At 36.0% G+C, this 17,285-nt stretch overlaps 2 protein-coding genes across 2 annotated transcripts; one reads left to right on the forward strand and one right to left on the reverse strand.

The window, feature by feature from the left end:
* Positions 1-1,752: 1,752 nt before the first annotated feature.
* Positions 1,753-14,754, forward strand: C10H12orf60 (chromosome 10 C12orf60 homolog). The gene is given in 3 exon segments (XM_036867618.1): positions 1,753-1,819; positions 4,174-4,771; positions 13,836-14,754. A coding segment is annotated over 1 exon segment (732 nt). The 5' UTR covers positions 1,753-1,819; positions 4,174-4,771; positions 13,836-13,859; the 3' UTR covers positions 14,592-14,754.
* On the reverse strand, positions 1,819-9,897 carry SMCO3 (single-pass membrane protein with coiled-coil domains 3). Its single transcript, XM_036867619.1, has 2 exons — positions 9,833-9,897; positions 1,819-2,985 (listed from the first exon to the last, which is right to left on the reverse strand). The coding sequence occupies exon 2, from the start codon at positions 2,967-2,969 to the stop codon at positions 2,292-2,294; it is 678 nt and encodes a 225-aa protein (XP_036723514.1). The 5' UTR covers positions 2,970-2,985; positions 9,833-9,897; the 3' UTR covers positions 1,819-2,291.
* Positions 14,755-17,285: the final 2,531 nt, after the last annotated feature.

Genomic DNA, 17,285 nt, shown 5'->3' on the forward strand with positions numbered 1-17,285 from the left:
TACCGAATTGGTTGGTTATAGGCTAAAAGCCCGCCTTCACTACGCAGTACAAGAGCTTCATGTTGATTGACACTTATCTAGCCCAATAAGAATATGAAAATGAAGCGGGTCGGATATATGATTGGCTGATGGGACCACTGTCCTACCTCGCCGCAGGTATTCTGACCTAATTTCCGGGAGCTCTATTTATTGAGACGCTCGAGGCCTGCGGATATCTGATAGGGAGATGTTTAGCGCTGTGTCCGTTACCTTGAATTGTGTTTTGTAGGGTTTTTTTCCCCTTCATGACGTAAGCGCGTGCGATCTTTCGGGAGTTTCCATTTGAAAACGAATCCCCGAATGACGCACTTCGTTAGCGTGCCGTGCGCCTGGAAGTTAAGTAGTTGTTTTTACACAAAGAATATTTGTAGACCTAAGCAACTCAGTGCCCGTATTAGAACCCCAGAGTGCTAATCTACAGGATTCGTGTTTTTGAAGAGGAAATATGGGGATATTTGTACAATCAGTTTTAAATTTACGAGTGTGGAGGTTGGTTTATATTGGCTCTTTTACTTTCTGGTCTTTTCACCCACCAAAAATCCTTTATGATGTCACCATACAAAGGAGATTATTCCCTTAGCTCTAATCTTCGTCCTTTCCTTATCTTTCATCTGCACTTTAAGACTCCTCCCATATCTTTTCCCCTTAAAGGTGAGTTTAAACATTAAAAAAATATCAGTACTATCACTTATAGGAAAATGTTAGATATAGGCCAATTCTTACTATCGGTTATAAATATTCCAATATCTTGAGGGAGATACGTATTAATTTTTAGAAAATATTTAAATGTGGGCTTAACCTATAAGATTGATCCCTTACCTAAACTAACCTTTGTTTGAGAAAATTCTTGATTTGGTTTTAGACTGAATTCTGAGTCCACAAGAGCAGTAACAAGATGTAAGTTTATGAATCAGGTAATAAATACAAAATAAAATTTAATTTTGAAGATGAACTAAATTGTGACGTTTTGCAACTAATTTATAAAAGCAATGACAGAAGGTAAAGAAAAGACTACATTTGAAAAACTATAGTATTTCATGTAGCTTTTTATTTTTTAAGATATGTTGAGCTTTTAAAATTTAAAGACATTTCTTGTACTTGGATGCAAGAATCAACTGTAATGAACATTCTTGCATGAATGACTTTTAAAATAATTTTGTAAGTAGAACATAGGAGTCTCAATGGGGAGTAATTGGTTGGTGAAGGATTTAGAAAAACAAACACTTGGCATCTTCAGAAATTCAACTGAACCATTAGGCGTCCGTAGCCTTGGGATTTTCCTGAAATTAGATAATTAATGAAATGGATCACCTAAAGTTTTATATAGCAAGGGAAGCTTCCTCCTTTCTGCTAGTATTGAAAGTAAAATTTCACTTTTTTTAAAAACTCATAAAGTAATAAATTACAACTTTCCTTTAAATGACAATTCTTAAAAGAATAAGTAGCAGTTTCTTCTCCTGCATACTAAATTCACTTATATACCTGGGATTTGCTTGTTTGCTTGTTTTTAAAATGTTCCAAAATGTTCAGACATTCACTTGAGGGATATTTAATCATCACACCACAGTTGGTCAGGGTTGATTGCAACTATAGAAACAACTTTTATCTTTTATAGTTTTAACTTTTCTCTCTTACAGGTCCATCCAGATTACAGTGTGTAATTAGTAGAAGTTTACAGAACGATTGCCTCCTTTCATCGTTGATGTAAATTGTTACAAACCATATTTCAGTCTCTTCCAACTTACAGAAAATTGGATTTAAACTGATGGTCAGAATTACGGTAGTATTTCTATTCCATTGGAAGGCTCAGTGTTTGCATGTGGGCAGAAGTTACTAAGTATGTCTCTTAGAACTAAATGATGTCGGAGCTAGTGGTAGAAGTGAAAGTCTGTGCATTCAATGCAGATTTGAAGGATTTTGACTGGGAATTAGAAAAGAAAAAGGTAACCCCTACACCTGCTGCTCTACAATAACATTCACCCTAATGTTGATCTGTAGAGCACAGTGAGAAGACATACCAGGATGTAACCTTTTACTCACAGGGTCTAGCACCAACTGATCCAGGCATTCATCGTTGATAGAAGACTCTCTAGAGTCATCTAGTTTTAGCATCTTTTGAGTCCTCTTTCTGAGTTGTTTATGGTATTTATGTCTATTTGGAAGCTTATGGAAAATGAGCCTAATCAAAGTAGCGAAACACTATTATTGAGAAAGAAGCAGAAAAATATTCCAGAGGCAGATAAAGTAACTGTTTATTTCATTTGGTGTTTCACTGTGTTGGTGACCTCAATAATGGCATGATGATATTTTTCTGAGGCTGACTTGAATTCCACCAGATGCTTCTCATAACTTTTGATGGCTTCTTGAAGCTGTGTTTTCTCCACTGCTCCCAGGATGGCACGGAAGATCATATCTATGCCAAGGCCAAGAACAGCAACTCCTATGCTACCGAGGAGAGAAGCACCAATTTGAGCTAACACAGTGACCAACTTGTTAATTATGCCAGTTGTGATGTTTGAGCCCACGAGTTTAACAGCCACTGCACTGGCAGCAGAAGTAGCTTCTCCCAGGATGACTGAAATAACCTTTTGTACTATTGCAATTTTCTCGGTTTCTTTTTCCTTAATATCCTGAAGTTTTCTATAAAGGGTTGGCTCTAGTTTATCTTTTAGTGCTTCATCAACCTTTTGCAATTCTTTTTGGATCTTCATCATGGCTTGGATGATGATATCACAGTTTTCTTTGATGGTCGCATCTCTTTTCATTTCAATGGAGGCCAGCCTGCACCCTAAGTGCGTATTTAAAACGCCAATCAGCTTATTGGTGGCATGGAAGCTGTCAGATAAGCAGTCAAGGAGCTCCTGGTGAAGACGATTTACTTCTTGCCGCCTTTTTGGGTTCTCTGGGTAGAGGAAGTCACTTTGAGCCATATTTCAAATATGATCTCTGAAAAATACAATAATAAATCTTTACTAGAAATCTTGAAAAATATCTGCTGGATGTATAGATTTGACCAGGAAATCTTTTACTTTATGAATAGCAATGTAGTATGCTATCTAAGGAATTTCTCAGAAAACTCAACAAGTTCTTCAAAACAATTTTTTGAAACTTGGAGTCAGTGTATGAAAATATGGATAACATAATACAACTTCTTGATGCATTAATTATGGCATTAGATCCTGCAGAGGGGGGGAAGATCCTAGATAGGAAAGATTTGTGTTTATCTAGCATCTGATTATTAATAAATGATTATTTCCAAGTAATATTTAATAACATATTTGAAATGGTTAGCTCTTGATTACCAGTGCTCCTTAATTTCCTCAACCTCTAGTCACCACATTGAATAGACCAACCAGATTGATTTTTCTAATATTTAGAATTAAATTAGTAGAGTCAGAAGAATATTAAGATCTCTGAGTTTACAGGGCAATAATTGCTAATTTTGTTTGTATACTCTGTTATCTTAATTTACAATATTCAAAACACTCTTTATGTCTTTACAGGTCAATTATTTGCTCTCCAAACCTAAGAGGCATCCAAAGGCAACACATATAACATTAGAATGTTTACCAAAAAAATCCTCGTGATAACAGTTTATTTTCAAGATTCCTTAGATTACAATCTCACTTGGAGAGACAGTGGGCATCATGGAAGGGACAGGGCAGTTCTGACTATCTCTCTGGTTCTCCATTGGCAAAGCTTATAAATTAAATTATTTAGAATTGTCTATATTACACTTGACCATTATTCAGATACGCTAGAGTTAGCCTCAGAAAGAAGATAATGTCATTTCACAAAGGTATTAGGGAATAAGTAGCAAGGGTACATCACAGAATGAATAAAATAAGCCTGGTGTTTGTAGCCTGCTTGTGTCTGTACTTTGGGCTCAGAGAAAGAAGGAATAAGCAACACCCTTCTGAGTGAATTTGGGTGAAAGTTTGAAGCTAGTGAGAATGATGTCCCTGAGTATGCATAGCTGGAGTAGCCTGACGATGCGCCTGACACGTGGATATTTCATTTGAATTCTTGGGAGAAAAGAAGGAGAAAATGGAGTCCTTTATACCTGTGTGGGATCTGGCACATCCTCTCTTTGTGTAAACAACATCCTAATTAATCTGGGCCCTATCTTTCTAGGACCATTGTTCTTAGCCTAGATATTGGGAACCTCAGAAGCATGGGGGGAAGGAATGAAGATGTTTTCTCTCAAGAAGGTAAACATGAACATAACCTATCCTCCAAGTTATAAAGATACAGTTTGGAAATGGAAAGGGGAAAATTTTTGAAAATGGATTAGGAACATAATAATTTTTGCTCTTAATTTTAGGAAAATGCACTAGTACCCCTGGTGGAATAAATTGTATCATGGTCAGAAATTCATTTTTATCTTTGATTTAGATACAGTACACACACACACACACACACACACACACACACAAACACACACACACGACAGATACAAATGTCCACAAATTAGAATATATCTCAATTCCGTTTAAAGAAATTGTTTGTTAAAGGGCTATTAAATATTTCTCAAACTCACCATTGGGTTGCAAACTGCAATTTGATAACCACACATTGGGACTCTGATTTTTGCTTTTTTCTCCTAGAAATTTTACGTTAAACTGTTTTCTTTTTTGGTTTCTAGTTTTCAGATCTTATCATGCAGTGAAAACTCCAGTTTCTGACTTTGAATTTAGAAGATCACCAACTACATCCCCGTTCAGATATTTAGGTGAGAGGAGTCTTTCTTACCCTGAAAAAGTGGGAAATTTCTCTAAAAGCTGTCATATGCCATTATCTGAAGGCATAGCTTTTACAAAAGATGTGTGGTTCTATTTACCTCAGGATAAACACATGGAGAGATGAACCTTTCCGCTTGACGGGAGGTTGAATGCTTCCAAGTGGTCAGTTCCTTCCCAATTAATTCATTGTTTTAACACAACTTGACAAATTAATCATAAAATACATCTGAAAGACTAAATAGGTGAGACTACTTACTTTTTTCAGGAAAAGTAATGTTGGGACTTTTTTCCTCCTCAAACATTAAAACAGTATAAAAACACAATATTAACAAGTATCGTATAGGTGCAAGAGTAGGTGGAATCATGGAACAAAATAGTCCCCAAAGAAGACCCTTCTATATATTTGACTTAACATATAATAAATGTAGAATCTCAAATCAATAGAAATTAGTATTCCATAAATGATCCTGGCATAATGGGCTAGCTTGTGGGGTATTAAACATTAATTTAAAAATATCAGTGTAACATATGTAAAAAAGATCAAATGATAAAATAGCTAGAAGAAAACATAATTTTCAAATGTATATGGAGGGCTTTATAAGCTTAAAACCAATGGGAAAAAGTCACAAAAATTTGACTAACAAAGATGACCACGTAAGAAGGACTGAAAGCAAACTGGTTAAAATGCAGGAAATATTAAAAAGTATTGGTTTCTAACTAGTCTTGTTATCAATACAGAAAACAGTCATAATCTAATAGGTAAACATGCAGATAACTCTGAACAGACAGTAAAAGAAGAAATAGTAGTAATTAATTGATGAAAAGTTTCAGTCTTACCAGAAATCAGATACAGTACTTTTTCAACTACAAAAGTAGTATTTTCTTTCCTTTACATACTCAAGCCCTTGCACATGCTCTTTTATACCCTTCTTCCTAGATTGCAGATATCCATAATTTTGTGCCAATAACAAGTCTGAGTAAGAGATACCATGATGTGCTCAGAATTATTTTTCACATCTAATGAAAAAAGACTAATCTTTCTGAGTCAGGCTTACCTTCTTTATTTCTTCCTTGGGGAAGGGGACTGAGGGTTCCTTATGCAAAGAGATCTTCGGCAGCCCTGCCACCATACCTGCCCCAGTACTGAATACAGTTTAAAATTACTTCCATCCCAACAGTGAGATAAATGCTAGAGAATTAGGTGGAGGAGAGGTGGGGTTTGAAGGTGAAACCAATTAATTATGTTTGGGACAAGTGAAATTTGAAGAGCCCGATGAAGGAAGTAATTTAATAATTCAGTAGCAATTTACCTAATGGAGAGTAGTACTTTGCTGTTATAAGGTAGTATGCTAGGCTCTGTAGAGCATAAAGAAATGAAAGAGACATGGTCCCTGCTTTCGTGAAATTTCTAATCTAGTTAGGAAGTTAAGACAGATTTAAAACTACAACGTCAAGTTGAAGGCACTACGTCGTACAAAATTATAGATAGAGGTGGTGCTTGCCTTGTGCAAATTCAAATTTTAAAGAACTCACACTTTGAAGTAAGACAGAGAAAGACAAATATCGTATGATATCACTTATATGTGGAATCTAAAAAAATGGTACAAATGAACTTATTTACAAAACAGAAGTAGAGCCACAGATGTAGAAAACAATCTTATGGTTACCAGGGGAAAGCGGGGGAAGGGGGGAGGGATAAACTGGGAGATTGGGATGGACATATATACACTACTATATATAAAGTAGGTAACTAATAAGCATCTACTGTATAGTACAGGGAACTCTGCTCAGTACTCTATAATAACCTATATGGATAAAGAATCTAAAAAAGACTGGATATATGTATACATATAACCGATTCACTTTGCTGTACAGCAGAGACTAACACAACATCGTAAATCAACTAGACTCCAATAAAAATTAAGAAAACGAAAAACAAAACAAAAGAACTCATACTTTAATAATATTTACACTGGGGCCATGTGGAGACAGTCCGTCATCTAGGGAGGGTTAACAATTTGTAACCTTTCCAACTGATACTCTTAAATATGTGCTTGATACTTAGAGGAGAGGTTATACACCACATGAAAAATCTTAGTTGGCAATGTGCAGCATTTCAACTATTGCCCATGACAATTTAGTTCTGATGCTTGGATTGCTTACTTGTCTCAACAAAACAAAACAGGTCTGCAATTAGTTGGAGTCACCCTTCTTAAAGATCACAGTTGTTACTTAGGCATGCCTCAAGTGATGTCTCACCAGTGATATATAGTACTTGTACCTGAGAGGAGTTCTGGGCCATATACTGTCCTCTATCTTATTGCATTTTCAGGGCTGATCTTTTAAATATTGACTTTAATGTTCAATCTTTTAAAATCATTTTAAAGTCATTTTAAAAAATGACTTTTAAGATGGGCATCAGCAGGTAGCTAAGTGGTGTACTTAATCCAGCTCTGATCACCTGCATCTTTTGTATGGCAGATGTGAACTCTTACACTATTTGTTATAACCTGATAGTGATGGGCAGTTCCCATCCACTTCTGTACAGCGGAGTTTGTGCTGCTATTTGAGCATTTTATTGTAGTGGTTCATGAAATAAGTTCTAAAGAGCCCTGGGGCAGCCTGATGGGGAATTGCCAGCCAGCAGGTGGAGCGCTCGGTCTCTGGCACGCCAGTTTCACCCCACCCTTTGCTGAAGCAGCTATGCTTTCTTTGCTGCTCTATTTGGGCTGTGGGTGGGAAAAGTTTGTGTGATGAGAGAGTTCTTTTGCTAAAACAAAGTTCGGAAATCACACGTATTTTGGCTTGTTATTTTATTTAAAAAAAGGAAGTAAACAAATCTGGAAGCACTGATACTTGATCTGCTCATCTTAGGAACTTGGAAACAAAGACTAGCTTCAGATGGATTCTTATTGGACCTAACTCATCAATTTTGTTGAAATAAGAAGTAAACACTCATGATTAAAGAGCATATAAGAAATAGGAGAAATACACTGACGATTGTATCTAAAAGTTAAAGTTTATTTAGTGATACTATACAGTTCTTTTCGTTTTTCAGGAAAGGAACCACCTTGCAAAATAAAAATGTATTGATTATCAGATATGTAAGTAAAATTTTCTCAGGATACTTTTGTGAATAACAGTACTGCATTGACTGTCAAGTGGTATAGAAATTTAAAGAGAAAATTTAATATGGAGGTCATTAGAGGAAGATTCATGGAGAAAGTGACAGGTGATTGTGCATTGATAGACGGTAGAATTATAACATGACAAAATTAAGAGATTTGATAAAACAAAGTATTTTAAAATAAAAAGTTTATAGCAATGATATATAAACACTTTAATATGTAGGAGGAAAAACACCTATAAACCTACCATCTTGTTTTTCTTTTATTATTACTTTCCAAAGTTTATTTAAATGCATAAGTATTTTTAACAGGTTGTAATAATAAGAAATAAAATGTCATCTTATATTAATTTACTTAAACACTTCCCCTATTTCTAGTTTTATAATTATTTTATTGGTTATATAAAATATACATATTTATATTTATATTTTATAAAGTATTTCATATATCTTTACCATAATTTAATAAATTCTTAATTGTTTCACTGTCTTAATGTAAGTATTTTAATACACATAGTTCTTTTTTCCCTCTTCAATGGTCTGGATTATTTCCTCAGGATAAATTTCCAGAGGAAATTCAGATTATATAAATATACAATTTATATAATCAATAGGAATAAAAATTTATATTACTTTTGATATGTATTGCAAATGCATTCCAAAAACTTTTACACTGACATCAAAAATAAATTTTTACAACAGGACACTGGGTGTGTTTCAAAGTCAAAGACAATTCTGTTAAATATTATTGGTTTGAGGAGCATAAGGTCAAATTTTGAAGAGTTCTTGCCTTTGTGGAAATACATCCTGAAAAAGTTAATGATGAAATGATACTGAGGTTTGCTTCCAAATAATCTAGAAGGTAGATTGGAGTAGCTTCATAGAGGTAATAAGATCAAACTTGTTTTGATAATTTTTGAAGCTGGGTTATGGGGGTGTGGGAGTTTATTATATTATTGTCTTTACTTCTGTGTATGTTTGAAGTTTTCCCATAATAACAAAAACAGAAAGAAAGAAAGAAAAAAAGAAAAACCATGACCCTGTCCAAGCTTCTGATGTTTGGTCATTAGTGCTCTCTAAGGTTTTACCTTTCTCCAATGTGTCTCTTGTCCTCACTACCCATATTGGGTCCAGCTATCCTGCAAGGTTCACTTATCTGGGAGTGTGGGTATAGGGTATGGGTAAAGTCAGAAGCTTTTCAGGAGAAAATAACAGCTACTAACTAGTTCTGAGCTTCCTTCTTTAATTTAAATCAAAACCATGGCCTTTCATTAAAAAAAAACAGGTTGATCATGGTGTGATGACACTCTGATATAAAGTCTTTAAAAGAATATTTCTGACCAGAAAGCAGAATATCGAGGTCATTCACCAGCATTTATCAAATGTTCACTTGAGAAACCTCTGCCATATGCCTTGAGTAGACAATGTTCCTTGCCCTCAAGAAGATAACAGTCTATTTGGAGACACACAGCAAAGGCCCAGTGATATTTAAATGTAATATAACTTATGAAGGAGCATAGCACTATACATTAACTAGAATTAGATCACACATTCATATTTTCACAGATACTGAATGCTTAAATTAATGTTAAAGGCATAAAAGGAAATGTTACATTCCATGTAAACAACACACATTCACACAGGGGTCATTTCATCCTTATTCTTTTCTAAAATTGATGTCTTTATGACTTTATCATCCCCTCTGACTTAATTATATAAGCTGTTAATTTTCTTCTTTCTTGGTGTCTTCAGAGACATAAATGATCACCAGGAACATGTCATGGGATCCGCTTAAAAAAAGTTGTTTTGTTGCTTTATTATAGTTATGACTAGGATTCAAGTCTGACCTGTTACTGCAAACACACTTTAATATGGAGAAACAGAGTATAATATCAATACTGATAGAAATACCCATATTACTTACCTTGCCGTGTTTCTGAGTTCAGTGGTCCCAGCAGTTGTTGGGGAGTATTGTTGCAGTGCTTTTTCATCTGGTTTCAACTAGATGTTTCTAATGGAATGTGATGACTTACAGGCTTTGCTAGTCTCTGCTGGGTCCCTCTGCCTGTCTGGTTCATCGACTGTTTTTGCATGGTTTAGTTCTCAGAATTCTTTTATTTTCTATATTAATATAAACTTGGTATATATTAAGTAATATTAATTATAAGTAATAATTATAATAATTATAATAATAATTATAAGTAATTAGTAGTGCAATGGTAAAACATTAAAATTTTTGTTCTTTAATGGACTTCTTTGTTGTTGAAAAGTGCTATCCAACTGAACTAATTCAATTCAGTAGACAAGATGCCTCTTTGATTGAAGCTGTCAGATTTTGGGTTCCCATCATGTCAACTTTTCCAGATATTAAACTTTCTTTAGCTTCTGTTGCATTTTGTACCTGTTGCTGATTGGTCTAAGTTCTCAAGAGATATAGGTACAGATATTTTCAGCCAAATGTGTTTTTTGTGTGTGTGCTCTTCTTTCCTGGCTGGAAGTTCTGCTCTTTATCACTATCTCTCTTGTTATCTTGGTTAATTGTCTTGACAATATAAAAACCTTAAAGATCAACTTGACTCCTTTCCCTTAATGCTTAGATCAGAGTCTCCCATGCTTCTTTCTCTAGATTCTGTCCTAATCTCCACTGATTCCTCTACAGCAAAGACACATCAGAAGCAAGAAAATCACTCAGCCTCAGTATTACTTACTGGAAAGACCATGGGCTTTAGAATTGTACAGTCCCTATTTTGTGTACCCAGAGTACCACTTACGAGCCATGTAACCCTGGGAAAGTAATTTAATCTCTCTACTTTTTTTTATAGATGTCATGTGAGTACTAGTTTGTAATTTATGGATTGGCATAAAAGGACTATGAGATAATAAATGTAAAACACTGGGCACAGTGCCTGTTTTATGGCAAAAACTTACTAAATGATAGCTATTCTTATGTTAACAACAAAAATTCCTGTTGTTATTGAGTGGGTAGAGGATTCGGAACCAAGATGCCAGCTAGGAGACTTGTACTGTAAAATCTAAAGGTGCTGCCCTATAGTTCTAAAGAAGGACCAAGTGGGGTATTATTTTACTTTTGTCCCTCTGGGTCATTTTGCATTTGACATAGCCTAGGGCCCCACCATGTAGGAACATGGGAAAAACGGGAAAAATGTATTTGTGGCCAGTGTAGCCAAAGTATGTATGGATGGATAAGTAGGATTTCAATAGATGTGTAAGGAGGTGGGGTATGAAGGAGATGATGCAGGTGAAGGGAAAACTGTGAACAAAAAACTGTGGAGCATTTTCAGGGAACAAAATTAATCCACTATGCTGGTGGTACAGAGTATATGTGGGAGCAGTGAAGGGAAGGCAAGTAGTGGAAAACTGAGAGCAGTTTGTTGATGGCCTTAGATGCCATGCTAGGAAATTTTATTTTATTCTCTAGGCAATACTGAACCATTGAAGGTTTTTGGTTATGGGATAATATTAGGAGGTTTGGATTTCAGGAAAGTCAGTTTATACAAACTGGATTAGTGGGTATGGACAATAAAGCATGGGTTACCAACTCCAATGCCTAAAGTAACTGGACAAGATATGTAAGTAATTGAAACACTTAGTGTAAGACAATAGGGTATAGAGGGTGAATGTCTAGTCTAAAGGGGACAACCTCAGCTCTAGGAAATTTCTCCAACTCAGAAAAAGGACTTAATGCTACCAGTTAATTTCATTTTTTCAATAATCAGTAGAAATCCAGATTTCTATGTTTCAATTTTTAAATTTGCAACTGATAAACATTTTGAAAATACACTGTGGTAGGTCAAACAAAGCATATCTGCTGGTTAGATTTTGCCTGTGGATTGCCAGTTTGTGACCCCTTGACAAAAATATTGAGATCAAATGTGAGACCATTAAAGTTGTCTAGATGAGAGTTAACTGGAGTAGTAGTTATGGGAATGGAAGGGAGGGGATGGATTGAAATAAGTTCAAAGGGAGTTGACAAATTTTAGGGACTGATTTAATATGGGGAAGAGAAAAGGAAAAGGGATTTGAGCCTCAATGATGAGGCAAGGATTAAGAGGAGAAAGTGTTTTCTGAGGAGATGAGAGCAGTTTTGGATAATTGTATGGCATATACTGGTGCAGTCACCATGTGGAGATGACCAGTAGGTAGGTGGAAATGTAGATCTGGAGATCGGGAGAATTGCTGAGCCTACGCCATGAGGTTTAGGAGTCATCTGCATACAGATGGCATTTGTAGTTATGAGATCTTGAAGGGAGAAAGTGTACCATATAATGGGGGCCAAAAACACAGCCTTGCGGCACTTAGGAGACTGGAGAGGCATTGGTGGTATAAGGAAGAGAAACCTATAAAATAAATCAATGCTTAGAGAGGATATAGAAGGACCAGAGTTATACAGCATCATGGAGCCCTCAAGAGGAAAAAATCTTGAAGTAGGAAGAAGTATTCAGCAATTTTAATAATGCAGAGAACTCAAGATGGTTAAGGCCTGGAAATAGGCCAAGAGATTTGATAGTTAGAAGTTATTGGTGCCCTACAGGAAAATAGTGAGGGATAGAATAAATTACAAAGAATCTCTCTCTTGAGAAATTTGAGAATTAAAGGAAGGAGTGAGATGGAATCATTACTTGAAGAGAAATCAGAGTCAAACTTTTTTTTTAAACTGAATAGGGCAGTTTTTTTTGTTTTTGTTTTTGTTTTTTTGCTGCACCATGTGGCTTGCAGGATCTCAATTCCCTGACCAGGGATTGAACACAGGCCACAGCAGTGAAAGCCTGGAATCCTAACCAAATGAGTAGGGAACTGAGTATGTACGTAGTTAAAGGAGAAGGAAAAATAAAGAGGGAGTGATGGAGGATGCAAGATGTATTAGTCAGCTTGGGCTGCCATAACGAAATACCATAGACTGGGGGCTTGGACAACAGAAGTTTTATTTTCTCACAGCTCTGGAGCCTGGGAAATATAAGATCAAAGTACCAGCCCATTCAGTTTTTGGTGAGGGCTCTCTTCCTGATTTGCAGGCAGTCACCTTCTTGCTGCATCCTCACAAGGTGGAGAGAGTGAGGAAGGGAGCTCTCTGGTGTCTCCTCTTACAAGAACACTAATCCTATCGTACCAGGGCCCTGCCCTTATTACTTCATTAACCTTAATTACCTCCTAAAGGACCTGTCTCCAATTACAGTCATACTGGAAATCAGGGTGTCAACACATGAATTTTGGGAGGACTTCAGTTCACAGCACAAGAGAAAAGGGGAGATGATTGATAGAGCAGAATTCTAGAGGAAATACCAAAAGAGGATTGTGAACATTGGTTAGAAACATTAACATTTTTCTCTACTGCAGAAGAAGACGAGTTGTAATGAAAGTACAGAAAGGACAGGACAGACATTGGGAGTTTGTATTAGATGGCCTTGATCTTCTTTGGAATATTCCATTCTCTACCCCCTCAGTCTGCTGTTATCCACCTTTCAGAGTTACTTGATAGTTTATATATTCTGTCCGTGATTTTTAGTTGTCATCAGTAGGAAAGATTGGATGGAGTGTGCTTGCTCTATCTTAATTGAAACCAGAGCACCTCTATGTAATTTTTAATGTTTTATCCAATCTTTTTCACTAGATTGGATGGGTATTGAGGGTTATACCTGTGAATACTGTCACTCCATATGTCAGCATATCCAATTCAGGATATAGCATGCAATATTTGATATGTAGTTTAAATTTAACGAAACCCCCCAATTCTACTCTAATTATTTTTATTATTTTTTATTAAAGCACAAGATCATTTCTGTTTTAAAGCTTGTATAGCTTTCCAACCTTTGATAAGAGTTTTTCTCATGTTCAGATTATACTTTCAGTCTCTTTATGGTTGACAAATATACTTTTAGTTTTCATTTGGATTACTACTTGTTTTACAGTGCTGAAACATTTCTGCTGAAGAAATGTCTTCAGGGTCAGAAAAGGATAAAGAGAGGCTCGTTCAAGCTGCCAAAACCTTCTTCTTTCACATGCAAGATCTTGCTTCCTTCACAAATGCACTCACTGAATTGTTTAACAGCAGTATGAACACTCAGATCTTCTTGACGGCTGTGAAAGAAGATGGTAATGTTAAGGATGTCTTTGAATAGATGCTCAGAACTTTTAAGGAGATGCAATCTGCAGTGGTGGCACAGCAGGACAAAATGCAAAGTGAACCTTTATGTTCCAAGATTGCAACAGCTATGTGCTCTATGCTTGAGAAGAGTAGCAGTGTAAAGGAGTTGCAACAGTCAGCCAAAGAAATGTTCAAAAATGTCCATACACCGGTCATTGCCTCTGTGTTGAATAATGGTAACATCCTTGAGAGTTTGGAATCTTCTCTTTCACTCTTGATGAAATATCCCATCATGAATCTTCAGTTAAGTGACTTCTATAGAAAAGACACCAAAGAGCAATCAGATGATACCACATCTGAGAAAAGCCCAAGTCCTGGTCCATCCAAAGCCACTACAATAGACACCTTGAAAAAGTTGCAGGATGCACTAAACACTGAGAATGCCAAGGATACCATCGAGTCAGCTGCAGAGCAGATGGAGCAAATTGTCAAAACTATGGGAGCAATCTTAGAGATCCTCCAAAAAGCCACAAAAACTATGGAAACCAAGTTTTCTGTGTTTAAGAAAGCCAAGGACTAGTAGGAGTGCAACAGTAGTGCTCATTTCTGTCAGAAAACCAATTCAAATCCTGCGAGTTTTTATAGGACTTTCTAAGACCTTGGATGCCAGACATGTGGTCTGTTGGGACATGAGTTTGAAGAGTAGTCACCTGGCAAAGTGTTTACCTCAAGTTTTGCTTTATTCAAATAAAAATAAATAGTCAAAGAAACCCTGCTTGAAATGGCAGTTACTGAAAAGAATATATTGTTCAAAAAAATCAAGTATGGTATTATATTTGAGGATGTTTCTAAACATTGTATTTCATCTTAAAGCATAATTGAAATAACCCTCAACTAATTCCCACTTAGTAATTCTATTTCTAGTTCCTACAGTGCGAATTCCAGGTAAATGTGTACACTATCACTAAATAATCTGGTTCAGGCCTAGGAAACAAAACTTTTGCATTTTTGTTGCTCATATACCAATTTCTGTACACTTCAGTGGCTTGCCTATCATAAACCATCACTAAATACTTTTGATATGATTTATCCAGAAGTAAATAAGAATAATGAATGAGGAGTAATAGCATTTTCTTGCCTATGTGAATAGGACCAGAGCAGATGAGTTATTCTTTGTCTCCTACCGAAGTCTTATGATTAGGAGATAATAGAGGTTGAAAAATGGAAATGCTCTAACATTTTACACAAAAAAAGACCTAGTGCTTGTTACTTGACTGTAATAGAAGTAGGATTTCTGAGATGTGCTTGTATTGGGGAAAAAAGTTAGACAAATCAATTTGCCTACCAAAAAGTCTTGAGCTCTCATGAATTGCAAATGAGTGTATGCTCTCAAGATTGCCATATTTCAAAAACAAACAACCCAATCAAAAAATGGGCGGAAGACCTAAATAGACATTTCTCCAAGGAAGACATACAGATGGCCAAGAGGCACATGAAAAGTTGCTCAACATCACTAATTATTAGAGAAGTGCAAATCAGAACTACAATGAGGTATCACGTCACACTGGTCAGAATGGCCATCATAAAAAACCTACAAACAATAAATGCTGGAGAGGGTGTGGAGAAAAAGGAACCCTCTTACACTGTTAATGGGAATGTAAATTGATACAGCCACTGTGCAGAACAGTATGGAGGTTCCTTAAAAAACTAAAATTAAAACTACCATCTGACCCAGCAATCCCACTACTGGGCATATACCCTGAGAAAACCATAATTCAAAAAGACACATGTACCCCAATGTTCATTGCAGCACTATTTACAATAGCCAGGATGTGGAAACAACCTAAGTGTCCATCAACAGATGACTGGATAAAGAAGATGTGGTACATATATACAGTGGAATATTACTCAGCCATCAAAAGGAACGAAATTGGGTCATTTGTAGAGATGTGATGGACCTAGAGTCTGTCATACAGAGTGCAGTAAGTCACAGAAAAACAAGTATCGTATCATTAACGCATATATGTGGAATCTAGAAAATGGTACAAATGAACCTATTTGCAGGGCAGGAATAGAGACACAGACGTAGAGAACAGATGGGTGGACACAGGAGGGAAGGGAAGGGTGGGATGAATTGGGAGATTAGGATTGACATATATACACTACCATGTGTAAAATAGATAGCTAGTGGGAAGCTGCTGTATAGTACAGGGAGCTCAGCTCGGTGCTCTGTGATGACCTAGATGGGTGGGATGGGGTGGGGAGGGAGGTCCAAGAGGGAAGGGATATATGTATACATATAGCTGATTCACTTCATTGTACAGCAGAAACTAACACAACATTGTAAAGTGATTATACTCCAGTTAAACAAAAAGATTGCCATATTTCACATGATACCTAATAGGAACTTTGTTACGAACAAGAAAGGCAATTAATAGCTGTAGTTTGTTTTTTTTCTTTTTAAGAAGTATGGAATTTACTACTTTAAAAGCAGTTAACTCTAGTTCTCTATTGGAATTTTCCTTTCTGAGAATACCTAAGATTTTTCCTCATTTAAACATTTTCTTGTTTAAAATTTTAAATCCTATTTTCTCTTTAAAAAAATGCTTGCTTCTTATCTAAATCTCAGAGGAGCTAAGTAGCCTGGCCTTTCAGAATTCAAAGGTATGGAACTAGCTCTCACCTTCACCCCATTTAGCCCAATTAGTAGGGTCTTTAGAGACCTAGCAATCCCCCATCACCCCACTTATCTTGTCTACTACCTGAAAGAAGAGTCGGAGAATATTCCCAGCTGTGAAGTTCGATGATTTATACTTCTTTTTAACTGTTTGCACATAATGGGGACTTAATATATCTTTGATATTTCCTTGGTAATTAGATTTTTTTTCTCCTTTATCTCCACATACATACACTTGTTTTCCTAACAAATGTGCTTAAATTTGTGATGAAGGCTTAAAATCTAATTTGCCATAAAGTCCTCTGTGACTTAACATATGAGTTTAAATTTTAACTTTTGTAATACTTTAGAAGAAACCTGTGTGCAACTCCCCATTACTGGCAGTCAATGAGATTCCACTAACATCTTTCATTAACTTTCCCTTTTGTTTCTTGGGTTTCCATGTTTCCTCCCATCTGAGACTACATTGGTTTGGTCTTGAATGATGATAAAAATCTCTAAGAAAAATTTAAAAATAATAAAATTGCTTGACATCAGGGAAAAAAAAATCTCTAAAGAAATTTCACACCTTAAGTATGCCTCTGGGGCTCAACGCTT

Source organism: Balaenoptera musculus, chromosome 10, assembly GCF_009873245.2.
Source record: "Balaenoptera musculus isolate JJ_BM4_2016_0621 chromosome 10, mBalMus1.pri.v3, whole genome shotgun sequence".
Taxonomy (NCBI): Eukaryota; Metazoa; Chordata; class Mammalia; order Artiodactyla; family Balaenopteridae; genus Balaenoptera; species Balaenoptera musculus.